At 37.7% G+C, this 26,389-nt stretch overlaps 1 protein-coding gene and 1 non-coding gene across 2 annotated transcripts; both read left to right on the top strand.

Annotated features, from left to right (window-relative positions):
* Window positions 1-980: 980 nt before the first annotated feature.
* Window positions 981-24,970, top strand: LOC105563559 (bromodomain-containing protein 4). The gene is made up of 9 exons (XM_012015229.1): window positions 981-1,312; window positions 8,436-8,690; window positions 19,179-19,406; window positions 19,711-19,889; window positions 20,207-20,501; window positions 20,626-21,069; window positions 21,299-21,526; window positions 22,719-22,992; window positions 23,383-24,970. Exons 1-9 carry the CDS (start codon window positions 1,196-1,198, stop codon window positions 23,475-23,477), a joined length of 2,115 nt encoding a protein of 704 aa, XP_011870619.1. The 5' UTR covers window positions 981-1,195; the 3' UTR covers window positions 23,478-24,970.
* Trnal-aag lies at window positions 22,368-22,449 on the top strand. The gene has a single exon. It is a non-coding gene; the product is annotated as a tRNA-Leu (tRNA).
* Window positions 24,971-26,389: the final 1,419 nt, after the last annotated feature.

Here is a 26,389-nt window from a genome sequence, read left to right as displayed (position 1 = left end):
CGATCGAAAGGCATACGTGAACGTCTGAACGTCACTCCGCGATAATGCCGCGTGATTTTCACAGATTTATCGCGATGCGACGTGTTGAAAATACTTGCGATTCCATTAAATTTTGCAATTGATACGCTATTTACGCCCTTAACAGCTAAAAACTCTATCGTAGACGCGAATTTCAGGCGGTTCTGCATGTGACAGACAATTATTGTGAATTTTATTATTTTACGGTATCTTTTCTCTTTTTTTTACAAGAGGTAGAAAATTTTGTTGCTTCGTACTAACGACGCTCCCACGGCAATTAGACATTGTTATCGTCGCGAACGAAGGAGCTTCGGTGCTTTCTCGGTGTCGTTTCTCCCGCCGCATACATAAACGTGTACTATCGTTGTAACATGAGCCTCTTTGCCTTCCCCGACCGCCACTTCCTGCACACCGTAAACTGCAGAGAGAGAGAGACTGATAATGTCGCCTCTACAATCTGCACACAATTGTTGCAGCGTGTGTCGTAAAAAAAAGCTCAGCGCAAGATGCTTCGCGAACAATTATCGCGCGCGACCAATTGTTCTTAAAAATTTGCATCATCGACATCGGATCTGCATTCGGTGTTGAAAAGAAAACGCAGAAATCAAATGAAAAGTCAAATGCGCGTGTCAGTAAAACATGTTTTCTCCCGGCTCCGCTTCGTCATTAGCCATCCCGGGATTTTCATCCCAAACCGAGGAGGAACGCGGCAGAAAAAACATCGTGAGAATGACTGTCGATCATGGTGGAAGCGAGGCGATGCACGTGCACACGTTCGTACGTAGCGGCGAACCGCTCACGTTCACTCACGCGTGTTTCGCGCACACACGGTGTTTAGAAAGTCCCGAGCAACGAGAACACCGTCGACGATCGTCGGCGGTGCGGAGGGTACGCCTTGGTACCAGAAGGTAACGTTTGCCGAAGGTAGTGCACGTCGGCCTAGGTGGGGGCATCTCTAAGCTAGCGGTGTCGGCGCTTCCTCGACGCTCACTGCTCGTCGACCCGTCGAGCAATCGAGACCGGGTGGTACCGGACCGGAGAAAAAAAAGAGAGAGAGAGAGAGAGAGTTTTTAAACAATTGTCTATCCGTCGGTCGACCTAGAAAAAGGAAGATACTGACGTCCCGGGTCGTTCGACCGTGCGTTTTGTGCTAAACGGATTAAGCCGAATCGGGAAGATGGAGAAAGAACAGTCGGACTCCCTGGCGACTGTCGCTGTCATCTCGGAGAAGATGCCGCAGACTCACAGCCACTATGCGCCAAGCGAGGTCTACTCCACCACCGAGCCACCACCGGTAAGCTTCAACATATAAATTAGAAGCGGTCCGAAGGGTTCCAGACCTCATGGATCAGCTGTCATTTATTTGCTCTTCGATCAACTTGGAATTAACTTGTTTTCTTAGCGGAAGAAATTAGGGAGATCATCATTTGTCGCAAAAACTTCCAATTTTCGACATCACATACTTATATATATATATATTTGTTAATTTTCAAGTTACACTTCTGTTAAAGCCAAGTTTATCTGAGCAACTCTAGGATAAAAATGAGATTTCTACTGTTTATTTGTATATTTAAAACTACCGAGAATTGTTTTGCTCCTGTCACTCAATATTATTCATTTAATATTTTGCCACGAAAAAACGTTACTCTTTTATTAAAAAATTCGCAAGTAAAATCGATGATCCGTTAAGACAAGGAGAACATCCTACTTAGAACATCCTACATTTCCCATAGCTCGATTGCACGGACATAAAAACAATCTCTAAGTTTGTTTAATTGGAATCAACACTTTTCTCTGCAGGAAAAGTATCGTAAAAATTTAATGTTAATGTATAAATGTAAAAAACAATTTGGTCATGTCTAACACATAAATTCTGTCAAACAATATTTTAACCTTAGATAGTTTGCTGGTAAATCTTGGACATATATTTCTTCCTACTAAAATGTCTCGTAACATGTATAACAGGTTCTATATCTTTATAAGATTTATATTAATAAATAGAGTTTTGAATAATCTATACGTGGAAAAGTAAGTTAAAGCGTAAAGCTAAAGTTATATGTCGCAGCAAAGTTATTGCATTTTTATTCTAGCACAAATTTTACTGCATTCATAAAATATTACTACTGTATAAAAAATAAAATAAATGTAAAAAGGAAATGTTTTTAAAGTCATTTCTATTGCTCCATTTATAGAATGGTGTTTTTTTTAAGTATTTAAATTTAGAAAGTTTTTATGTATGTAACTTAAAAACATACTTTTATCATATTTAAATGATTATAATGAGTGACCCGTGTTTCTTTCTCTACTTTCAACCAAATAATTTTCAATAGCAATTGAAACGATAGCCTTTCTATATGTAAAAAGAATGCTACAAAATAAAACACGACTGTTCGACTTGATATAAAGCCACTCATCAAGCAATTACGAGGACTAGAACGGCGGATAATTTTGTACACGTGCGATTGTTCCTGAATAGAGAAATAGCACATAATGGCGAGTAGAGTGTAGAAGTAATCGCAATTCGGAAAACGGCATTCTATCATAATTGAACATCAGCCACTATAATGAGAAAGTTACAACAAAGAAATTGCTCGTAGATTTCTCAGGGTATCCTTTGTTTGCCGGATGATCCACACAATTTTACTCGCGTTTGCATAATTATATCCCTATCATTATCAATGGTGATGACAATCGATCGGTTTCTTATCAACGTCCCCTCGAAAATATAATTAAATTTTTAATATATAAATGAATGGTTTTAGCAACTTTTAGATTAAAAAACTCTAGTAATTTAGCATACATATATTTTTCGCTGTAAACATTTTTATGCAAATTTACCATACAATAAACATAAACGTTAAATCACAGGAAGAAACATTCACCAAATATTACGATGAAATATTCGCTATTATCACAATTATATTATTGCTTTTTTTTCAATATAATATACAAGATATCCTGCTCCGTTAAAACTGAAATGACGCCATGAAATAGTATTACGTGACACGCATAATTCTTTCGGCTGCTATTTCACGAGTCGATGATTTGAATACAAGCAATTGGAATGCAAATATAGCGTTTCACCAATTGATATCGCTGGTATTACGTAATGCACCCGCGGAGCCTTCGAGACGCATTTTAAGTCGATATAAGTGAAATTTGATTGTTCGAAAATAAGGTCAGTGTCGGAAAATTACCGTCGTAGGGATTGCATAGACTTAGTTGTCCAGTGTGTAAAAAAATGTGAAGATAACGTATGTACAAGGTTCAATCTAGCAGCGATACAGCATAAAAAGATGTATGGAAAGATTTCTGAAGGACGGAAGTCGGGTATACTCGTACATATAAAGGAAAGACCGTTCAGACAAATAAAGCGATTTTCCTAGAAAATGCGCTAATGATTCATGCAAGATAGAATAAAAGAAGCAACTTAATGCAGCGTAAAACATAGCAAATGGCCTGTAACCTTATTATTATTGTTACCACAAAGTACACATCGTTGATGGATAGCACTTTTTTTGCACCTTTTTCTTTTAACAATCCATACTAATCTCTCTTTATAAAACAGGTTAAAAATAATCGATGACAAATACTAAAGAATTAATAAGAAAAATTTAAGATATCAAGTATATATTATAAGAATTTTCGAAATAAGCGTTTAAGATAAATATATGTTTATTCAGTGATGCAATACAGAATTGTGTGCTGTTCCTTATTTTCTATTTCTGCGAAATGTGTATCATTGCGTGTACTTGTTTACTTATCGAAAAATTTATTCTTCTTCAAGAGTATTAAGGATCGTGCCAACGAAGATAATACGAAGTTTGTGGCACGTTCGTTAAACAAGAAAAACGGCGAGGATTTAATTACAGTAATTACAATGGTAGTGTGTGACTCTTAATACATATTTACAGCGAAAAGTATCCTCCGCGACGCGTGCACTTCCGCCGTGGAAATCGTGATCGTGTCATCATTAAAGATGGATGCTTAATTGGCTAACGAGAGAGTTTGAGAAAAGGCTACTCGTCTAAAAACTATAAATGCGACACACATCCTTTCTGAGAATATTTGACTTCCTGTCTGCCGTCATACTATCATGAATATGCATGTCTGATAAAAATTGTGGAGAAAGAATATTTGTATGAGAAAACAAATCTATTACATTTATATCTTTATTTCTTTATTCATAACATAATTAACATTAAATAATTAAACTTTCATTAATGGCCAGTTATTATTATAAAACATTTTTCATTTAAGAATATGAATTGTTAAAATTATGAAAGCAATCTGAAATTAATAACATGGATCCGCTCTTATCAATTGTATATAATTGAACGAAGAGGAGCATTTTGTCTACCCAAAAAAGTCACATTCATTATTGTGAAAACGATCATTTACTGCGTAAGATACCGTTCGAATAATAAAAGGAGAACGATTAAACGTCGCAAAAAAATCCAAGAAATCAAATAAAAAGTTTTGAAACTCATTGATGATGCACATTCTCTTCGTGCCATGCTTATAAACTCCTTGAATGAGCCTTGAATGCCGAAAAATTCAGCGACGTCAAGTCGTTTTATTCTTTTATAAATACAGACACATATGCAATCACACACAGATATGCAGATGCAGATTCAGCGAAACACATTTGGCGAAATTAGCGGATATAAGCATAAAAAATCGATAAAATCTAAAAGCAATTTTTTAATTTCGAAAAACAATTTAATGACAGTATAATTTATTATTTACAATTTTCATAAAAACCCGTAAGCACCTAATCATTCTTATAAAAAGCCGTTAAAACTCCATAAATATGTTGCAAGATATCATAATAAATGGATACCATCGTGTATGAGAGAGAAATTAATTTCTTATAATATTTTTATAAATAAATAACTCTATAAATATCTTTTTGGCTACTTCATAGTCAAGATTATGTAAAACATGATACTTGAAACGTCTCACGTTTTATGTTGTCATTGAGCAATCAACAAGACTTAACTTGTGCCTTACGCGTCGAACTTTCCGGAGATTTCAACGCGCGCGTTGGGTGTGGAATATCAATGCCAACGTAACTACACCGATATAGTTACATATGCAATGTCGACTAACATAATAAGCAGTAATGCAATGCAAGGAAATTATATTACCTTACTTTTTATGGATTCAAACCTCTCCTCCATAAAACAGAAGGCTATTTCCGTCTATACCGTCAGCAACAATGATTGCTCCATCGCGCGTATCGCCGGCATGTGACAGTGAAGAGAAAGAGAGAGGAAGATTACGTTTTTTCATTATATAAATTTCATTATATAAATTCATTAATATTACATACTGAGAGACAAATTAATCGCACCTGATTCGATTTTCTTTATGACATACTCAAAATTTATGTCTCAAAATTGTCACATTATTTTGTACCGTTATATTATTTTGTGACACAACGTATATAGTCCTGTACATCATGTATAAATTATAAACGATTTCATAGTGTAATGTACCAGTTATATAAAAAATTATAATGTAATTTTATACTTTTTTTTTTCTTATCAATCTGACTGATGAATAAAATATTTCGGTTAAAGCTTACGCTCGGCATTCTGAGCGTCCTCGCATTTTTGCTTCTCTTGCACATTATTGGCATTTACTTTTTCGCACGTGTACGCGTAATGAACAAACACAGAGTCCACGGTTACGTAAAATAAACCGAACTTTGATGCTTGTGAAAATATGAGATTCAAGCCGGAGATTTTTTCGTAATCCTCGATTGTTTCTTCCAATAAAAATGTTTACTTTTATTACTTTTATTTATCCACTTTTATTTACTTGTCGATAATGCTGAACGTATATCAAAATTTTTTATAAAAAACCGAGATAAATAAAAAATATTGAAAAAAAGGAAGAAAAAGCTTTGCCGAAAAAGTTGAAAACTAAAATATTGAAATATCGAAATGGTGTACAGTGTAGAACAAAGTTTTCTTGCCTTTCTTTCGTGTTATGTCCATCATGTTCATCGAACGCGAAACAAAAGAAATGTCCGCAGGCGTTCAACGGTTTAAGGAGGTTAATAATAGCTGGAAACGTTGCTTTCCTTCGTTAATTCCAAGCGTGCAACGTCCATTCTGCACTAGTATGTATATTAGGGAGAAAGTGCAAAGCGCGTTATCGATGTCTTAAATCATATGTCGTGGGAACTAACCGGTTTGGAAATAGCTGTCAAATATGTTTAACGGTTTTTCAGAGCGTAATGTGCACTCTTCTATTTTCTCCTTTTCGTTATCAAATAAATTTAAAATATATAACTTGTCGCGTGCTGTTATCCTATAAATTCAACTTATATAAATCATTATTCACGGCTGAACCTCTTGGCGAAATTAACTCAGACTGCCGCGCCTAGTAATCCTTCTCGAACCAGTTCGCGATGATCAATCAGTGTTCCGGAACGCTCTCCATGGATTCGCCGGGTAGATGTCAATGACTCGCAAGTAATGGACAGACCAAGAAATTTATCTTAAAGGACAAATAATAATTTTTTCGTCTCGAGCGCCTGGCAACAGTTTACTTTTGTCAGGAGGATCGCGCAGCATAAAGCCCAGCCTCGGATGGCCTACTATCTCTTGGAAGCCTCTCACCCGAGTCGTCCATCCACATCGAGGTCATTACGAATTATATGTACAAGTACAGTCCGTGGTGCAAGTCTCTCATCTTCCTAGAGAGAAATTTGTATCCCCGAAAATCAAAGCCCGGCATACAAGTTGACCTCCACATAAAAATATTCGACACAGATCGTGAATTTAATCGTGAATAAAAAAAACGGATAGAGCAAAAAATTCTTTTATGCCGAAATCAGCGCGCAGCGTCCGGTATAATTTGATCTGCACATAAAAATATTCGACACAGATCGTGAATTTAATCGTGAATGAAAAACGGATGGAGGTAAAAATTCTTTTATATTCCGAAATCAGCGCGCAGCGTAACATCCATTTCGATATACTTTCCAAATGCGTAATTATATTGTACGATACATACTGGTCAAACATAATCGACGAATTAAGTGTCGTAATTCGCGTAAAATAGCGGCAAGTGTCTATGATCTACAAAAGCGTCGGGCGTCGAAACGGGTTCGGGTCGCGCTATAATAATGTCAAGGTACAGTTAGCACGCGTCAGATGTATTTTATCGCGCTTACTCCCGGGGCTCTCGAAGGAGTTAAATGACGACGCGGTAGTTTATTTTCAGCTGTCGTTAATTTGCTCGACTGCGATACACGTCATTCGATAGCTGGGTACACACAGTCGTACATTACTTAAATATACATTTATTTATCGTATGAAAAATATTTGACCTGTCCATCTTCTTCACGTGCATGTTTTTTCTCCTACGACGACGAGGAACGATAAAGAAAAATAGGATTTGGTGGATCGTGTGTATATAATCTATTTTTCTTTATCGATCCTCGTCGTTGTACGAAACCATCATTTTACATCTTATATATTCATTTTTCTTGACTCATATACTTGGAATCGAGATGATATCGTATACGATAAGATGTGAAGTGACAGTTTCGTACAACTACGAGGATCGATAAAGAAAAATAGATAGGATTTGACGGATCACATGTATATGATCTAGTTTTCTGTATCAATCCTCGTCGTTGTACGAAATACCTTATATATTCATTTCCCTTGACTCACATACTTCGAATCGAGAACATATCGTACGCGATAAGATGTTAAATAACGGTTTCGTACAACTACGAGGATCGATAAAGAAAAATCGATAGGATTTGGTGTACCATACGATATGTTCTCGATCTCAAAGATATGTGAGTCAAGGAAAATGAATATATAAGATGTAAAATGACGGAGACACTTGGGGAACTCATTCACTCGCCAAGGAAAACCGCGCTTCGCGTTTCCACGATATTCAACAAAAGTTCCGGTGAATCAACGAGGTACATTAACATACATACGAGACTTTACATAATCACCTTTCCCCCCCCCCCCTTCTTATCGGGGTAACTAGCGCGGGATCCACGGTGAGGCACAATTTGTTCGTGTTCACGTTCATATGAAGCATGTAACGTGCACGCGTATGCGTGTGTATCTATATCACACCTGTCACAGAGGCGCTGGTATTCCTGTTGAAACACACGCACACACGGACAATAGCACGCGAGATTTCACGCTGGTTAACCAACCGAGTCGAGGCCTTTTGTCGTTTCACGCTCTCCTTTGACGTTCTCTTCGCCATTGTCGTTCTTTAAAACTGTTTAATATCAGAAGCGAGAAGTCGCCTAGGAAAGTCAATTTATTCGTCGCCGTTGACGGCATCCCAACGATAAGAAAGAAATAGATGTATTAAATCCTTTTCCCTTCTCTATTCAAATGTTATGACAAGCAAAATCTTCTCCGCAGGCGTACATGAGACCGCCGATGAAAAGCACGGCGGTGCAGATCGCCAGGATCGCCGGTATTACTCTGATCACGATGTCGGTCGTGCTCGGTAGCTTTATCCTGGCGGCGTCCTGGGTCCAGGCTAGAGCTTCCTGCACGCCGGAAGCGATCGCAGCGATGCAGGCCGAGTTGAAGCTTCAACAGCAGCAGGCCTACGGGTCGTATCAGCCGCAGGGTGAATTCCTCAAGCATTTGCAGCCGGAGGCTCTGGTGCAGGTGAGACTGTGCAAAAAATATAATAGAATGCAATGCGAGAACACGTCTTACCGTAAAATCTATCTGCATCGTCCGTAAAAAGGAAACGGGACGAGTAATAAACGTGCTGGAACATACTTTCGCATATAATTCGTATCTTGCGCGGTAGAATATATAACTATCGTTATATCGAACATTTGCCTTTCTTTCGCAATGTCTGAGATTTCCAACAAGTTGAAAAAGATCGATATATATCTCGTTGTCGTTAGATTGTCAAGCTAATTGACGAGCGCAGCGTTGCGATTGCGAGGAACTCAAGGTAAGTCCACGGAACGGAATAATGATGAAAAAGGGGTAATAGCGATAATAAAACAAGATTCACCGTAACGTTTTCAGTGCCGTTATTCATTGCCTTCGAAAAACGCAGCCGCGTAAACGCACGATTACCGGGGATAACGACCGTCCTTACTGTAGTCGTTATGGAGAAATCGCGTTGACGGTCCTGCTAATTTTTCGTAGCAGGGAAAGTGACTGTGCCTGTATCGACCGCGTTAGATTTCTCGTTTAATTGTTAAGCGAATTAAATTCCCTCGTTCGTGGTGTAAAAAACAGCGGAGCCGACGCCGCAGCTTTCAGCTTGTTATGTTCACGGTGGTGGTTTCCACGGAGATTTCTAAATTTTCACGTCGCGGCGGCGTTCGACGGATCGTAGAAGGAATCGATCGACAGAGTTGTACAAGAGATCGACGGGTCGCCTCGAACGAACCCGTGATTTAGCTCTTTACGATCGAAAGTGAAAAAGGGAGTTAGTGCGACGCCGCTAATATAATTAACATTCGTCTTCACGCTCGGTAAAAACGCAAATTTGCTTCGGCAGGCGGCTAAGAAACGCTCTAATGCAATATACATATATAATGAGAACAAATGGCATGTACGGGAATCTGCGTTTCGGATATCCTTTTCTCTTTACAAAACCTTGTCCTGATGGCACATGCACTGAAAACAAATTGTTCGCCACCGTAGCTAAGCATAGTTTGCTCAAAATATTTTGCTGCCACAACTATAGGTAAATTTCTAAATCACAGTAAACGCTTTGCTGTCGCACCTAATACAATAGGCACAGCAGCCATGTTTTACAACTGAAATTTAGTTGCCACACGCAGTTTTTCTCAAATTTTCGCCAGGTCCCATTATTTTGCGCACAAAATACTTCCACTTTAGAATGAAACTGTCCAACAAGGGGACTATACGACGTTCTGATCTTCGATTTCGACCAAATTATTTTTATGTGTAGTATTCAATATAAAACTAAATTGGGCAAAACTAAATTGTAAGCTTTTAATTTAAATTTTCTGCCAAGATAAAGTTTATTGATCGATTGCACATCTTGAATAATTGTACTGCGATTCGAAGAGTAGTTACCGTTATATAAGTCGGACTATCACTGAGAGGACAAAGTAAGTGGAATCGCTTCTCACGGCGCTCGGAAAGAAGGAATCGCGTCTGATTTATCGTAGTCACGTTTGTCTTCGTGACACTCGCCTTGTTAATCATAACGTTTATTGCATTTGCCACGATTTGTCATTGATTCCCTCAATCGCTCCATAAAATACGATTTACAGCTCTGTGGATATAGCTGCAGGTATAATCGGAACTTCCAGCAGTCGGTTATTGCAGCAAGAGTTCGTCGAGAAATTCTTCTTGTTAACGAGGAAATAATAATGCCTGTCTCCGAGAAAATGGCGTTTCGATCGAAAAGTCAACAGAAATTGTTAGCTTGCATCACGATGGAAATAAAATATGTGTAGCGAGTATGATCGCAGTGCGAAATCTCCCTCGGGAAGTAATTACAAAAGTATCGCATGAGTGATTTGTGAATGAAAATTGCGTAAGGTAATTAACGAGTAGTTTTTTATCAATGTACTCCGTGTAGACGCATTTATCTTAAATTCACTGTCGATATTCTTGCTGTCAGTTCTTGCAGAAGAACTACCGCGTCGTATTTGCAAACGAAATCATATCTCTGGGTGCGGTGCAATTAAACGTAGGAAGCTAATTTCCTAGCAAAACAGTGGATTTTCCTGTTTATTCCAGCTGTCTGCGTGAAATATAATTTCTTGGAAAATTACAAAGCAATTGATTCTCAGTCACAATATTCCGTCTTCCGTTTCTCCGATTGTTTTCCTTCGCTTCTATTATATGTTTATGCAACTGCAGGAAACAAATAATTATACAAACTTCACCCGTTTGTCAATTGTCATTGATTCCCGCGTCCGACGAAGCGAACTGAACACGTCTTACCGACACACAGTGAAAATCACGAATGGTCGGATGCTAATGAATGAACTGGCATAAAATATCGCAAATTTAGAAAGCGTAGAGTTATTTACAACTCTGTTCTTCATCGAGAAGAGAGAGAGAGAGAGAGAGAGAGGGGGGGGCGCGAGCATCTTGCAAGCGCGCGCTTGAATTAACACGCGAATTGCAATTGTCGGCGGATTGTTGGACGTAATAAAAATATTCCCATAACCGCGCGCGAATTTTCTGAGAAAGTATCACGCCACGAAACACTTCTCGACGAAACGGTGCTCCGGTGCGACGTTATGCACAGTCGGGCGTTCATTATGGTCGAAATGGCGAAGTTTCGATAGGAAACGCCAACCGTCCGTTGCATTATTATCGTCTGACTTTATTATATTGCACGCGACGGCGATGCCGCATTGGCTCGTTCGTTTCGGAGAAATTGGGAACGAGCGCCTTACGTAAAGCGAGTATAATAGCGCTTGGGCGCTCAAAACCAGGAAATCAAAGGCATTTCTTCTTACGATTAAAAGACCAAAGTTTCGCAAGAAACACAGTCAACTTGTCCACTTTCTCGGTGTTCATCAAGTACCTGATTTATCTCTATTCTATTATTTATTGAGGCAGAGAGTTGAACCGCGGTGACATTATCGTAAGATATTGTCGGAGTACTCGGAGATTTCAATGCCGCGGCGCAAAGATGTCCTCAACGCTCGGCTCTATGCTTTTGACGACAACGGGTTGCAAGGGTCGGTATGAATTATATTTTTCCTGCGCACAAACGTTTTGCCAAAATGAAGCATCTAGCTCAAAGCGGCACGAGTACTTTATTATAGTACAGCAAGAGAGAGAAAAGTGAAATCTCTATGAGAAAAATTCCACGTTTTGTTTTATCCGTTTCTGCTTGAGATCTCCAAGGTTTAATTCAAGGCCATATTCAGACAAAGCGATTGTTACAATCGTACGTGACAGCAACGGTATCGACGAGTCGTGCGAGAAGAATAAAGCAATGTCGACACATTCAATAGTTATTCATTTTTTAAAGACAAATGTGTCTGTGTACTAAGTAATTAGATTTGTTTATTTGTATCAGGAGAGAGAGAGAGAGAGAGAGAGAAAGAGAAAGAGAGAACGATTCCACCGCAAGCTTCATTAATACTGGACTGCTACGCACAGTTTATTAGCTCCGGAGGATTATTAAAACAGAAATCTTTAAAGAGAAATCACGCTCGTAACATTTCGTCAGACTTTTAGATATTAATAAATGATCAAATTTAAATGTCTCAGATATTGCGCGAGACGTGGACAACTTTTTCTTCGGAGCTCTCGAGTTTATCGCGATGCTCGATGCGCCGCTATATTTTCTCCCTAAATCATGACCGTACCGGAGTACACTTTCGCTGACGAGCACGTACAAATCAGCCCATAAATCCTAGAGAGATTATCTTTCCCTAGCGTCCAGCTGACTGACGGCTGACAAGAAACGCCTGACGCGCGTAAAAAGCGCCATTTTTTTCCACGCATCATAAATCCCCCGCGCCACGATGCGATCTCTCGCCGCGAGCGGAAAGAAGCGGCGGGAACGTGCCGGTACGTAGACAACGGCGATTAATTCCGGCGAGCTGAAGAGTGCCAGCCCCGCTGTAAAGAACGGACTTTCGAAGAGGCACGCTCCGGTCGTCCGTGAGCATTAAACGCAGAAAACGAAACGCAAAGAAACGCTCGGCGCGAAGCGGTGCCAGGAGCCGCGCGTTCAAGGAGAACCGCAAACGGGGGAATTACGTAATTCGAGCTGCGTTCCTTGTGTGTGATTGCGGTTGTGCACGCGCGGATCGGGCGAGCGAGCCGGCGTTGTGTTTGCAAATTTATAACGATTACCGCTCGCACTTACCATCTCGATCAATCGGCGATTACGGCGATAACGGGTAGCTTTACTCGATTGTAAAAATTCTTTTCATATCTTAATAAGGATCCGACAATCGTCGATAATTAAATAACCCCTCGCTGTTTCGCTCGTAGACCACGTCGGTTTAACTTAAACGGTTAATTCAGATCTTGGTAATTTTCCTCGTCATATATATTTTCTCTAACTTATTTCTCTCATTACACCTAAACTTTTACTTCGCGAGCATTTCGTTTGTCTAATCACGAAAATCCAATATATAGAAGAAAGTCCGCTATTACGAGATAAGTTTCTAATATGGTTTTTTTTTTATTTATTATCGCAACGATTACACAATTTAGTAGCTCTCACCGAGAGTGTCCTGCCACACGTACCCCTTTAAGGATATAGCCCTCCAGATTGGAGGTTTCCTTCGGCAAGGTCAGCAGCCTACCGAAGATGAAGTGAAACCAAATGCTCAAAGTACCAGAACGAACCGGATAAAACAGCCTTTAAGCCTAAGAAGATTACACAATTTAACAGTGCATTTTCCACTAAACAGATTTCGCTTCAAGGGCGAATAAATTCATGGTGGTATCAACTGACGATGCCTATTAATTTAACAGAAACCCTATCTCGTAATAGGGGACTTTCCTCTAATATAGCACGCTCTGCTACGAAATACAGCTCTTTTATTTGACAAGAACAAACAGTGTACACCCGCGTCCGTCTGTGTTCGCACTTGTCGTGAATGCGCCCATCGCGTACGCTCCGTCGCCCATCATTTGATTTCCGTTATACAAAGCCCCCGGAGTACTCGCCAAACAATCGTGAAGCACCGCGGAAGCGACGCGCTCAATCGCGCAACGAGTTTTCTCTTCTCTCGGTAATCAATTTCCCTTATGAGAGACTAGCTCTCCCAAATTGGATTGTTTCCGCGAGCCTTACAGTGTTTCTACTAATTAATCAATATTTCTGTGATAATGCCATTCCGGTACATCTACGAAATCGTAACTTCCGGTAATAGAAAGTTCCATAAATGAATTAAATCAGCACGTTTTGAAAGATAACTTTTATCACATTGGCTATTATAAAATATATTATATTAATCGCCGCATTATATTACAACAGCGATAGAATGAGTTATATCTAATTATATCATATTAATTATTATTACGTCGATTATAGTCCTATTATATTGCTTGTTATTTTCGCAATTTCGTACGTTGTACATTGTTTTGACACTTTTGTTGTCAGTAACACGATTATGAAATCATCCTCGACAGGTAATTGCCCGGAACGAAAAATAGAATACACTTTTTCCCCGAACAGTGAAATCTGGTAGATCGATTATTCCTCGTGGCGAGCGCGAGTCGATGGACGTCGTCGAGTTTGATCGCGCGCGAATGTAGCGGCCGTTTCCGGTCCGCTTATGGCGAACGATAGAAAGTAAGATCGGTATAGTTATACGTTGCGAGAATGTAAAGTTAAACTAAAAGCGCCCGGGGCTCATGTAACGGACGTGCAAAGGTGAAAATCGGTCATCGCGGGGTCAATGAAATCCGGCGAGATTGGCCGTAAAAGCATCGCGACTTACCTCGGCATCAGGTCGTCGTCATTTGGTTTCAAGAATCGTGGAACCTTCCTGCGTGAAGACAAAATTAATTTTACGAAATTGTGTATTGAAATTGCAAGATTATTTGTCTATATAAGTAGTTGTCACTGAATATTGAACTACAAAATGTATGATATCACCTTAAAAAATAATTAGCTTTTTTAAAAAGTTTAAAAAGACGCCACGTATAAGCACCATCCAATCAAGAATTATATAATTTAACTAATTAATTAAATAATTCAATTAATTCTTTTACTAAAAATTTCGATTCCAAGAAACTTGTTTTATTATCAAGCACAATTACTCATTCGAACCCGTAACAGTTCTCTCTCTCTCTCTCTCGCAATTTCAATCACCTTAGCTACAATCGTCGACATTTTTACAGTAACAATGATAAAAGCGTCCCTGACGCTTCATTATTTAGATGGATGGATCGCTCATCTTTTAGAACTTCGATCATTGTTTCAAGGACAAGAGACGCGCGATACCCTTGATTTCTAGTGAATTGCACGTCGAGATTAACACTCGCATGTGCACTTCCTCGATAATTATGCCTTGATTTCGTAAGAGTTTTCTGTAAATTTACGACGAACGGAAGTCGTCTGATAAATGCTGTTGGATATTAGATTGTTCATTCCTTATAACGCGAAACATCAAATATCCTTTTGTTTAAAATGTACGTTACATCAATTTCTTTGTAGCACCACTGATTCTTTGAAATTCAATTAATAAAGAGGAGCTTTCTTATTTTTATTTTGCAAACTAATTTATACAGTATAAGCACCGGTAAATTAAAAACTTGTTCTGATAACGTAGTCTTGCTAAATAGAAATAACATCTATTTTATCACCTATCCATTAATAAGGCTTAAATAAAACCAAATTTATTTAAATTAAATTTCCGAGTTGTATCAATTAAAATAAAAATACTTAATAAAAGAAAAATATTTAAATTAAAATGAAATCAAAACTAATTATACAGCTCAAGTGAGTACAATTTCACCGTCTCCCGTTACGTGTAGACGACGTATTCCTTCGGGGAGCATTTTTTTCTTCGCCTTTGAAGCAACCAGACACTTGGAAAATGTACCACGACGAAAGTGGGTTGGCCGGTCGCGCGCTAACCGCGAGAGAGGTGAACGTTCTCTAAAAAGATTTTCTCTCGGCAACACCGTATTGTATTATAGGTACTCTGTCGTTTGACAGTTTCGAGCCGACTTAAGGTACCACATTCGCACGTACCGTCAACGTCATCGGTAGAAAATAGTATTCTGACTCACTCGTCTATACGTAACGCCGCCGTGGCCGATTCTTCCTTTTTTATACGTGAGAACGATCGATCAGTGATGTTAATGAATGTATCCAAGCGAGAATCTTTTCTGTCAATTGAATCTCCGTTCTGCATTAGATGGAATGATACATACGATTATTAACTCGCGAAGAAAAATAGCACGGGATTGAATATATTTAGCTCGCACACGAGACAACGGTATTTTTTAATGTTGTATTTTGTTACTGCATGAGTTGAACGTATTCAAATGATTATGCTATTTTCTACGTAAGATACAATATCATGTTACATATTTAATATACAATTATATGCATATATGATTAATATAGTATGTAATGACGCATGTGATTATTACATAAGTATTTGTGTATAACTTTTAATCACACACACACACACACACAATAATGGATAAATTAAGATTTATTATTTTATGATTAATTTTATCATAAAAAGTTATGCATTTTAATTAATAAGGATTCCACGCCAATAAATAGAGAAAGCTAATATTTCAATTAATTTTAACTCGGTTTTATTTTGTAAATAATACATATAATATTTAATAAATATAACCAACATAATGAGAACTAATCGGCCAATTTTATGGTTGAAAAGACTATCTCACATCTTTACTTTCTTCTTTGTATCCTCGATCGATTATAATATTTAACTTGTGAACCACTTCGCAACGTTGCGATCGAAAGGAGTTGAAATTGCGACAAATCGCTATTGCATCGTCCCGTAACCACGCTATCGCTATCGTGTTCAGCACCGTGTATATGTCTCCAAAACGACGGGTAGCCATAATTGATCGTAATGACTCGCTAATTGATAGGTTGAAGAGGTTTACCGCGTTTTCTAAAGAAAGCCATTCGGCGTACGGCAAAGTCATCGCTCCGGCAAATTGCAATGACGATTTCTTCCATGTCGCACGCTCCGTGAATCTCGAGTGGGTGGAAGCATAACTCTCGTTTCCCCCTTTTTTTTCTACGGGATTTCATGTCGCGATAGTTGCACATTGGAAATTTCGCGATTTACGCGAAATAATAGCTCTACAATATAGTAAGCCAGCGAAAAATAACACGTATCGCGCAACATATCGTTTACCGTGTTACGTCTTGCGTGTATGTATAAAGAAATTATGCATAGAAATTCAGTTGATAGAAACACGCAATTGTGATTTAATTAACTATCCAATCATTATTGTAAATACTCGCCTAAAGCGAGAAGCGGAGCGAGCAGTTAAGATATGTATCGCATTTATTTTAATAGGAAATTTTATGTTTTTCCAATAGTATTTCAAATTTCGAGAGCAATGCAAATCTCAGCTTTTCCTTTCTTGTATCTGATGTTTATCGAATTTAGTTTTTCAGATAGAAAGCTGTTGTGATAAACTGATAACAAATTAATGAATAACAATAAATAATTAATTTTATATTGTAAATATAATTTATATTAAGAAATTAATTGTTTGCGAGTAGAAAATTCGCTGACTTCTCTTCATTTACTTTTGTAATTTTTTCAGACATTTCTTAGACACTTACATAAAGCAACTTTTCAGTATCTATCCATGTTATTTTTTTCGATTCGAGAAATTGTTGGCGATACATTTTTTTAATAAAGCTATAATAAGCGGTGCGCTATACCAGTTTCTACTTTGCTGTTCCCACTATTATATGCGATTATAGGCGAACGCCATTTATTTCGCAGGATGTGCAAATGAGCCGCTCTCCGCCGACGCAACTTGTACGCGCTCCCGTAGCTTAGCGAGTTTCATCTTGCCTCGTCCCGTTTTAGTTTGACGATCATGCAGGTTGCCTGTCGCTCGCCCGAACTATCGCGAAATCCTTTCTACATCCTAGACAATTTCCCCGAGTGGAAAGTGCTTAGTCGCGTTCGGGTTTCTTCGCGCCACGAGTGGGCGATCCTCGGCTTGTCTAATATTGTAAATTAACTGTTTCAAACACTTCCTTCACCGATACCGATTGATGCGGGATATAAATTCCAGAATTGTGATTATTAAATCGAATACAAGTCGAAGATAATTACAAGGTCGAAAAAAATATTCCATTGATTTTAACGGATATCTAATGTAATATCTCATGACCAGTAAAGCCATATTACCTGACTTAATTGCTTACAATTTTTGCTTTTAGTTTTTAAACAGAATGCCATAGTAAAAAGATTGTTGGAAAATGAAACAATTGCCAGTCACGACGGTGTCATTCATTGTGTTAGCAGACATCCCAGAAGTCAATAGTCGCTACTGCGTGTGCAATACTCCGTGAACTTACCATTATAATCCACAATTGTACTGTTGCAACGTACGTTTCTTGCACAAAATTGTAATGATCCATTGCCAATCGGCTTACACGTTAAGACGCCGCAGGAAAGACATTTAACAGCGTCGATATTCGTCGGGAGAAGCATTTCAACACATTTACGCCGCGTTTGCGGTAATCCATAATTTAATGCTTGTAAGGATTTACCGGATACAGCGAGCAGGACGAATGGCGCGCTTGAATCGGGAAAGTCTCTTGCACAAAGTCGCGATTGCGTGAAACCGAGAAACGCGGCCGACGAGAAGAATGCACACTTTTACGAAGCTGGAGCTTTCATTTTTTTTTCGCTTTCTATGCATTAAGCTAAAATAAATATCAACATTTTATCATACGGTATTAACTTATAATTGCTGTACAATTTACACTCTTATTAACAATAAGTAATAATTATGAAACGTTTCCTCTGACAGAAATGTATTCAGGTTTACATTTAAAAAAATGTCAGATCTAAAGACCTGAAAAGTTGTAGGACTTGGAAATGGCTTCTATTTTGTCGAGAAGAGAAAGTTAACTCCAACTGCAGTAGCTTTGAAAGAGAATGTTCTTCCGTCACGTTACTTAATGTGCAGAGTTTGATTTAACAAAAAATATTTTTGAAATTTAACTTATCCGAATAAGAAGCATCGCAAGATCATGTGGACTGAAGATAATTCTGCTATTTCTTTCGGCATTTTCCTATTCGCATGCAATTTCCATCGACGAGATTACATCGCGAAAATATAAACGCGAGTTCACTTTCACTAGTGACCCACGATGTCGCGAGCAGGAAGACAGGTTGCATCAACGTGGATTGCCGCGGAGGTATTTGTCCAGCTTTCGAAGCCTCAAGAAATACTCGTCTCTTTCCGCCGGAATTTTTCAAGTCTCCACCTCTTATAGATAAAAAAGATAGGGACTTCAAACATGACATATCTCTTTTGTGAAATTAATAATTAATTTCTAATATGAAGAATTATTCACATCATGCAGAATTCCGTAAATAGATTATCGATAAGTAATAATGTTAAGATGACAAAAGTTCTACTCTCTCTTGAAAATATTAATTATGCAAAAGTCAGGATAAAAAATCATTTTATTTGCAGGAACCCGTAGAATCGAAGGATTCTCTGCAAAGTCTCGCTGCACCAGCGAAGAAGGAAGTCGACTCGGATACTAAGGACATAAAAACTCAAGGAGAAGGAGAAAACAGCTCGAAATCTGACAGCGAGAATGGCGATCGCGACGATGATGATGATGATTACGATGACGATGAATTCCCTCCTGTGCACATCAAACTTCCTCTTCAGTTGGATCTCGACGACATTGCAGGCGTAAATATATCATCTTACATGATTCTACAAATCCTATCCTTTCACACAAATATTTTAATGATAATTGATATAAAAATCTCATATATCCACGCGGAGAGAATTTTCTTTTATTTATCCTGAAAATATTGTAATCGTGGGATAACATGGCATTTTGAAGACCTTTATGAAAGTGCTTGGAAATTTTACCATACATTCTATTAGTAAAATATATACTAAGTATAAATACGTCGGGACTTTTTATGATTTTCATTTTTGTAACAATATTGATATATGAATCGTATCTCAAACTTGGATTGCTTTCCAGACGTTAATTCAACAAGCTCGTAGCAGAGTTTCCTGTGTGGTTGAAAGACGGCGAGCCGACGAGGTGATGGACGGAACCGGTGACAACGGTTTAGATAACAGTACCGATCCACAGCGTTTCCAAAGACTAAGTGGCGAGCGAGTTGCAATTCTCTGCGAGTCGGGCAGTCCAAACCAGGAGTAAGTAACAGCATAAGAGAACCGTGTAAAACAAAGCATTAAATAATAATTATTTTGGTAATTGTATTCAATATCAAAATTACCGAATACTGAAATTATTATTTTGGTCCTTAGTCAATAATTCTTACAAAATATTTATTGCAACGCGGATAAGATACAATAGAAAAGTAGATTTCCATTTACTAAATATTAAAAGGACGAATAAACAAGCAACGACAACGCCGCAGGTGTAAAATTTAATATTGTGAACTTAATAAAATTATCACAAATAAAACAATGGAACATAACAATAAGGATTTTGCATTTACTGTTTACAGGCAGCAGGAGCAAGAGATGCTTACTCCAATCATCGTGCCCCTAGGCACCGTACAAATTCCCCTCCAGTCCCAGGAACCTAACCCGGGCTACCATCAATACCAAATACATACCCAGTATCAAGTTCCCGATATGCAGCAATTGCCGCTTAGCGACCCACGAGGATTGAATCACATCCCGCCGGGTGTACTTCCTCCTGAACTTCGTAACCTTCCTCAGTTGACTATGGAGATGCGACCGCCTCGAATGGGTCCGCAGCCGCCTATGGGACCTCAAAATAACCCGATGGGACCACAAGTGAGTCTTGTCTACTCCGCAAACGTAAACGAACTATGTGCGACACTATTGTGAATCAAATTTATTTATTATAATAATTTATTTAACAAGTTGTCAGTGTGTCAATTATGATATTTATGTCTAGATCGATATGCGCCAGATCCCTATCGAGCTGCGTCACTTCCCGATGGATCCGATGAGAGGAATGCGACCGATGGCTCAGGAGCCTCGCCAGGAACCGCAACAGATTTCGATGGTGTATCAGCAGCAGGCCGAGCAAGGTCCTAATACTTACAATCAAGAGCAAGGCCCAGCTATGATGCCGCCACCCCCTCCGCAAGCCGAAGCGCAGGAGCAAGACCCGAGAATGCAGCAGATTCCACCTATGATGATCCCGCAGACCGAGCAGAGGCCACCTGTTGCACCTCAGGCTACGCCTGAAAAGCCACGCTCTCCCTTCCAGGGCATTCCCATAGAAATCAGAAGAATAATTCAGCAAGTACCGTTGGAGATTAAGAACATCATCCAGCATATCACTGGCGAAGTTCGGGCTATTCCGGTTCAAGTACCAGAGGGGGCACGTCGCGAGGTAACTTTATTTATTTATCTTACGTTATGTTGTAAAGCATATTTTGCAAAAATCTAGAGAAAGCATGTTTTTACAAACAGAATGTTACATAATACATTTCTTTTATTAAATTGCGGATTAATGTTAACACAAAAATGGTGCTAAGATCTTTATTCGACAAATTGTGTAACGTACAACTGTTAAAGCCATGTTCTGCCACATTCCTAAATGTATATTCTAACGGAAATAGGAACTCAAACCGTTCCCGGAAGGCGCGCGACCCATACCATTCCCAGGACCATTCCCACTTCCGGTGGAAGTGAGAAATTTGATTGAACATGGAAACATCGAAGGTCGTCAACGCCCGGATGGTGGCGAAGAGCAACAGGAAACGAAGCCTTTCCCAGGTCCGGAGGATGACAGCGATGAAGAGAGAAACTTCCCCATTCCTATGGAGATCCGCAATATAATTCACCAGGTACAATTTATTTAAAATGAAAACGCGATGAATTAACAAAAAAGATTTTAACTAGTTAATATACACTCACAAGTAAACCTATCCAAGTGGGGACACGCCGATTTTGATGAATGTTGAAGTTTTTAGCTGAAAATAAGGGACACGTATTTTTTTATACATGCCCATACGCACTTTTAGGTGGTGAAATACCATTTTGAAGAAAATTTGATTTTCTCTTTCGGGGCGAATATTGACGAAGGTGTAAGAGCTAGAAAAATAATTTTTTAAAAATAAATATTGAATGGTTTTAATAGTACTTTAAAACTGTGAGCAAAAAGTTTTGTTTAATACCCCCACTACGGCCACAATGGCCGAGTATAATTGCCAATCAAATATTCTTAAAGTGGACATTCGGAGCTTCATTTACCATTTTTGTATTTATTTTTATCTTCATTATTTACCAAGTTATGATAACTTGAAATTTGGTACATTTCTCCCAAATTTTTAGTTTACCGCTTTTTTTGCGACTGACAATGAGTGTAGATGATAATATATAAAGGGTTATATGATAATTATTAATTTGAAATTAATACAAAATCTTTGAAGAGTGTACCTTTGTTACATATTTTTTAATAACGAATTGAAGTTTGTTATGTCAGAATTTTAAATTATGATGTATATTATAGATTTATTTATACAACATGGATGTCCAAAAGTATCGTAAAAAAAACACATGTCCAAATATGCGTTTTTAGCAGCAGTAAAATAATATACATGCATCAGATTATTTTTATAGATTAGATATTTATATATAAAAAAATGAAAATCTAGTTGATACATTTATAAGAATTTATGGTAATAAGGTAGCGTGGCCGAGCGGTCTAAGGCGCTGGTTTAAGGCACCAGTCTCTTCGGAGGCGTGGGTTCGAATCCCACCGCTGCCAATCTTTTGATCCGGAGATCCATTTTCTGTAGATAAGTTATTAGAAGATTATTACGTAATGAAACACAAACCGTCGCGCGCGCATGACTTGCACACGTGTGTAACGTGGTCTGAGTCGTGGTCTAAGGCTGATTACAACACACGAAACTCTGCGGAGACAGGATTTGAATAATCATTGATCTATTTTTTCTTTTTCTTCTTGAGGGGTTCAATAATCTTACATAACAATTTTTAACGAAGCAATTAATTAAGGGATTGCTGCAATTTTAGGTTGTCGAAGGTCGTGCTTTCCCAGTTCCGAGAATTGCATTGAGACCGGTCAAATCCATGGAGGTACCGGTAGAGGCGCATGCTGAAGTGACCGATGACCAGTCCACTGAACAACAACAGCCCGAACATCGGGAACAGGAGCAACAACAAGCGGCACATCTGATAAGTATTCAACAGCATCAGCAGCAGCAGCAACAGCAGCAGCAGCAGCAGCAGCCGCCACAGCAGCAACAGCAGCAGCAATCCATCCAGGAGGAGGAATCTCGCCCGCATTGTAAGTAAAAATTTATTTGTTTTAAATTCAGATTTTTTTTACAATTACTATACTAATATAAAGGAAAGTCCCCTATTATGAGATAGGCTCCTAATATGCTAAATTAATAGGCATCAACCGTTAAAATCTGTTTAGTGGAAAATTGATCGTATAATCGTTGCGAAAAAAGATTTGTGATTGAATTTGGGCGTTGAAAACCTATTGTCTCACATTAAAATCCTATCTCATAATAGAGGACTTTCCTCTATTTTTATTCTTAAGTTACTTTTGATATTAGAATCGTTTGTTATAAATAAAATGGTTAAAAAACTTAGGCTATAAAGTAGAAAAAATAAAGTTAAATATTCTATACTCTTACACTAGAATTCAAGTATATCCATCTACTTGCAGATGTGCAACCACGCTCGGTGCGCTCCGTCCCAGAAGAATTCCTGCATCGTCGCGAAAAGCGCGTGCGTCGTTGTGCCTGTGATTGCGCGTGCTAAAGGATGCAGTCGATTGCGTCCATCATGGGCGGAACAAATTGTCAAAAGAGTCCGCCCGAGATAAAATTAAAAGTTCTTAAAAACGCACGCCATCCAAGCACACTTTGGTCGGAAGTTCGCTGCAGTTTCGACAAGTGAAGCGAAACACAAGAAAAATAGTTGGAGTATATTTTCATCGGCGTTATAATCGCTGCAAATACATCGAATCGCATTAAAGTACTTTCATCATTATAACAAATCACGATAACCGAGTAACTTTTCTGCAGGTTGACCCAAGTTCCACATGGCTGGAGCGTTGGATAAAAAACAAAGAATCTGGAATTATATTAACAAACTGCATTTACGATAAAGTATTTGTACGAAATTGATAGTATTTTTATCTCACGCGGTAGATAAGTATTAATCGAAGCATACAGTTGATAATTAAAAATAAGCGTGCTTATCGAGGAATAATATCTTGGTTTAACACATAATTGATTACAGAGTATTTTCCCTTCTTTATTGGCTTATAATGCGAGATTAAAACCGTTTATAAACGTAACAGTTACATATATTGAGACACATTTCATCAACAAGTTGCGAATTGTTGACAAGAAAGGAATTGTTGATAGGCATGGGTGATACTTTCCAAATCAATTTAATTGACTACATCGTTATATTCTCTTTTATAGAGAGAAAGAATGCGAAGATAGCTTAGAAATCTGTGATTCTCCTATAGAAATCCCTGTGAAAACGCGCTTCTCATGCAATGCGGCACACAGGCACGCATGGTCAAAGATCATTAATAATTAAAATTTCTGTACAATAATTGTCTTTTACATTCCGTTATTAACTTTATATTTTTGTTTATTTCCTTATTGTACCCCCGCCTCGCCTTTTAAAGTGATAGAGGAAAATTAAGGTAGAGATTCTTTTACGTAAAAGACATAATTTAAATTTCTCAAGAGTATTCTTGAATAACACTTTAGTTTAACTGGTTATTTACAAATGTATTCCTGTACATTGTTTACGCCTATCGAAAATTAATTTAAGCTTTACGTGTTTTATTGATTTATATTCTGTATTACATGTTTTTTTTTCTTTCTCATGACAAGTAATAAAGTGATACGATATTGATTAGACTTAATTGATATCTTATAACAATCCGAATGCATAATATGTAATAGAGAAATAAACACACACACGCACACATATATATCAAAATATAAGAACAAATAAAATAAATTTTATTACAAAAGAATTTATAGAAAGTCAATTAATTTCTATTAATTTTTCTCTTTTCTTGTTCGTTTAATCTTTATCATTGCTTATAATTAAATTAATAATAAAAATATGTAGTAAAAGGCATAGCAAATAACGAAATAGTATCTGCTTTTACATAACAAACATGCACAATAAAACGGAAATGTAACAAATAACTCTATCACCATTAATTGTACTACAAGTATTTGCCGCATGACGAGATTTAATAAATAATCAACGAAAACACAAAAGAGAAAATTGAGGTTGAAAAATTTTGCATAATATTCTCAAATTATTATCCTTTCTTTTTGTGATTTTTTAAATATATTTTTTGACGTTGATTAAGTTTTCTCTGCCTATACGGTTACTACTTACTTCCAGTTTTGCTAATGTTATAATATAACATCTTAACTACCAAAGAAACACGTTTACAACATTCTTGAGCTTTTTTTGCATCAACGTAGCGTACCATGAAATCTTATGTTTTGTGAGCATTTACGCAGAATGCGGAAATTGTTGGTACTTCTTGTCATCCCTAACCCGCACACTGCATGTATATGTACAATTCAATATAATGGTGCGTATTCTCATTATTCTTTCTTACACAATTATGGTCCATGTCGAGTAAAAATTTGCAAGTCACAACTCAAGGAAAACTGAAAAGTCAAGATGACGTCAATTTGATGTCATATTAACCAAAATATGACATAAATTTGGTCAATATGATATCAAATTGACATCATCTTGACTTTTCATTTTCTTTGGGAATGTCGAAATATAATACATTCCAATTTACTCAAGCTATTACTATTGATGGAAAGCTCGAAATATGTATGTCATTTATTTTCTATTTTTATGCCACATTTATTAATTCTATTTGTTTATGTGATAACTTTCAGTTTATTTTTATAATAAAATAGAAAATATCAAAACGTTTTTTGCGGCTCACATCTTGTATCAAAAGAAGATTTACTTATCATGCTAATTGTATGATTTATAAAAGAAACGATCGAATCAGATTACGAAATCGAGCAAACGCAAGAACATATCGTAGGAATATTTGCTGTCCACGCACGACAGAGAAACGCGGATGTTATTCCAAAACATTTTGTAAATGCCATGTCGACAGAACATCGAAACAAGAAAAGACAAATCAATAGCATTTGTATATTAACCTGACTTTATCAAGAGTTAATCAGACACATTTATGAAAAAAAATTAAATTTACATTTTTATATTTTTAAATGTTAATGTTTTAAAATAAATTTATTATACAGATGCCGTCTGAAAATGTCAATATTATACGTATTTTCTTGAAAGTATTGATGCAAGAAAAGAAATAACACAAAATTTGCCACGCACTACCTCGAGCTAGATATTATTTTTCATGAATTGTAATTAGAATAATCATGAGCTGAGTAAAGTAACGTGCAATTACATATCGCATGAAATAATAAAACCTATCGTTATCATATATAAATAGGATGTTCCTCGCAAAATACGCGACCGGTATTTCTGTAACAGGAAAATTCGACACCGTCTCAGATTACATACTGGATATCACGTCATACGACTTACGGAATTGCGTTTTCTCGTGTATTTGCGTATCTCGCTGGTGGAAAGTGGTTCTTATTATACATAGAATCTACATCGGATTATGTGATCACCAC

This window comes from Vollenhovia emeryi, unplaced genomic scaffold (assembly GCF_000949405.1).
Source record: "Vollenhovia emeryi isolate VEMERY1.0 unplaced genomic scaffold, V.emery_V1.0 DF939174.1, whole genome shotgun sequence".
NCBI lineage: Eukaryota > Metazoa > Arthropoda > Insecta > Hymenoptera > Formicidae > Vollenhovia > Vollenhovia emeryi.
Note: the sequence above shows the minus strand (reverse complement) of the source record. Positions and strands in the feature narration are given on the sequence as shown.

Bases quoted from the DNA above. Each gene is read 5' to 3' on its own strand.
- LOC105563559 (XM_012015229.1), top strand. From the start codon at position 1,196: ATGGAGAAAGAACAGTCGGACTCCCTGGCGACTGTCGCTGTCATCTCG. The intron at 1,313-8,435 runs GTAAGCTTCAAC...TCTTCTCCGCAG, and splicing joins CCACCACCGAGCCACCACCG to GCGTACATGAGACCGCCGAT. The intron at 22,993-23,382 runs GTAAGTAAAAAT...ATCTACTTGCAG, and splicing joins GGAGGAATCTCGCCCGCATT to ATGTGCAACCACGCTCGGTG.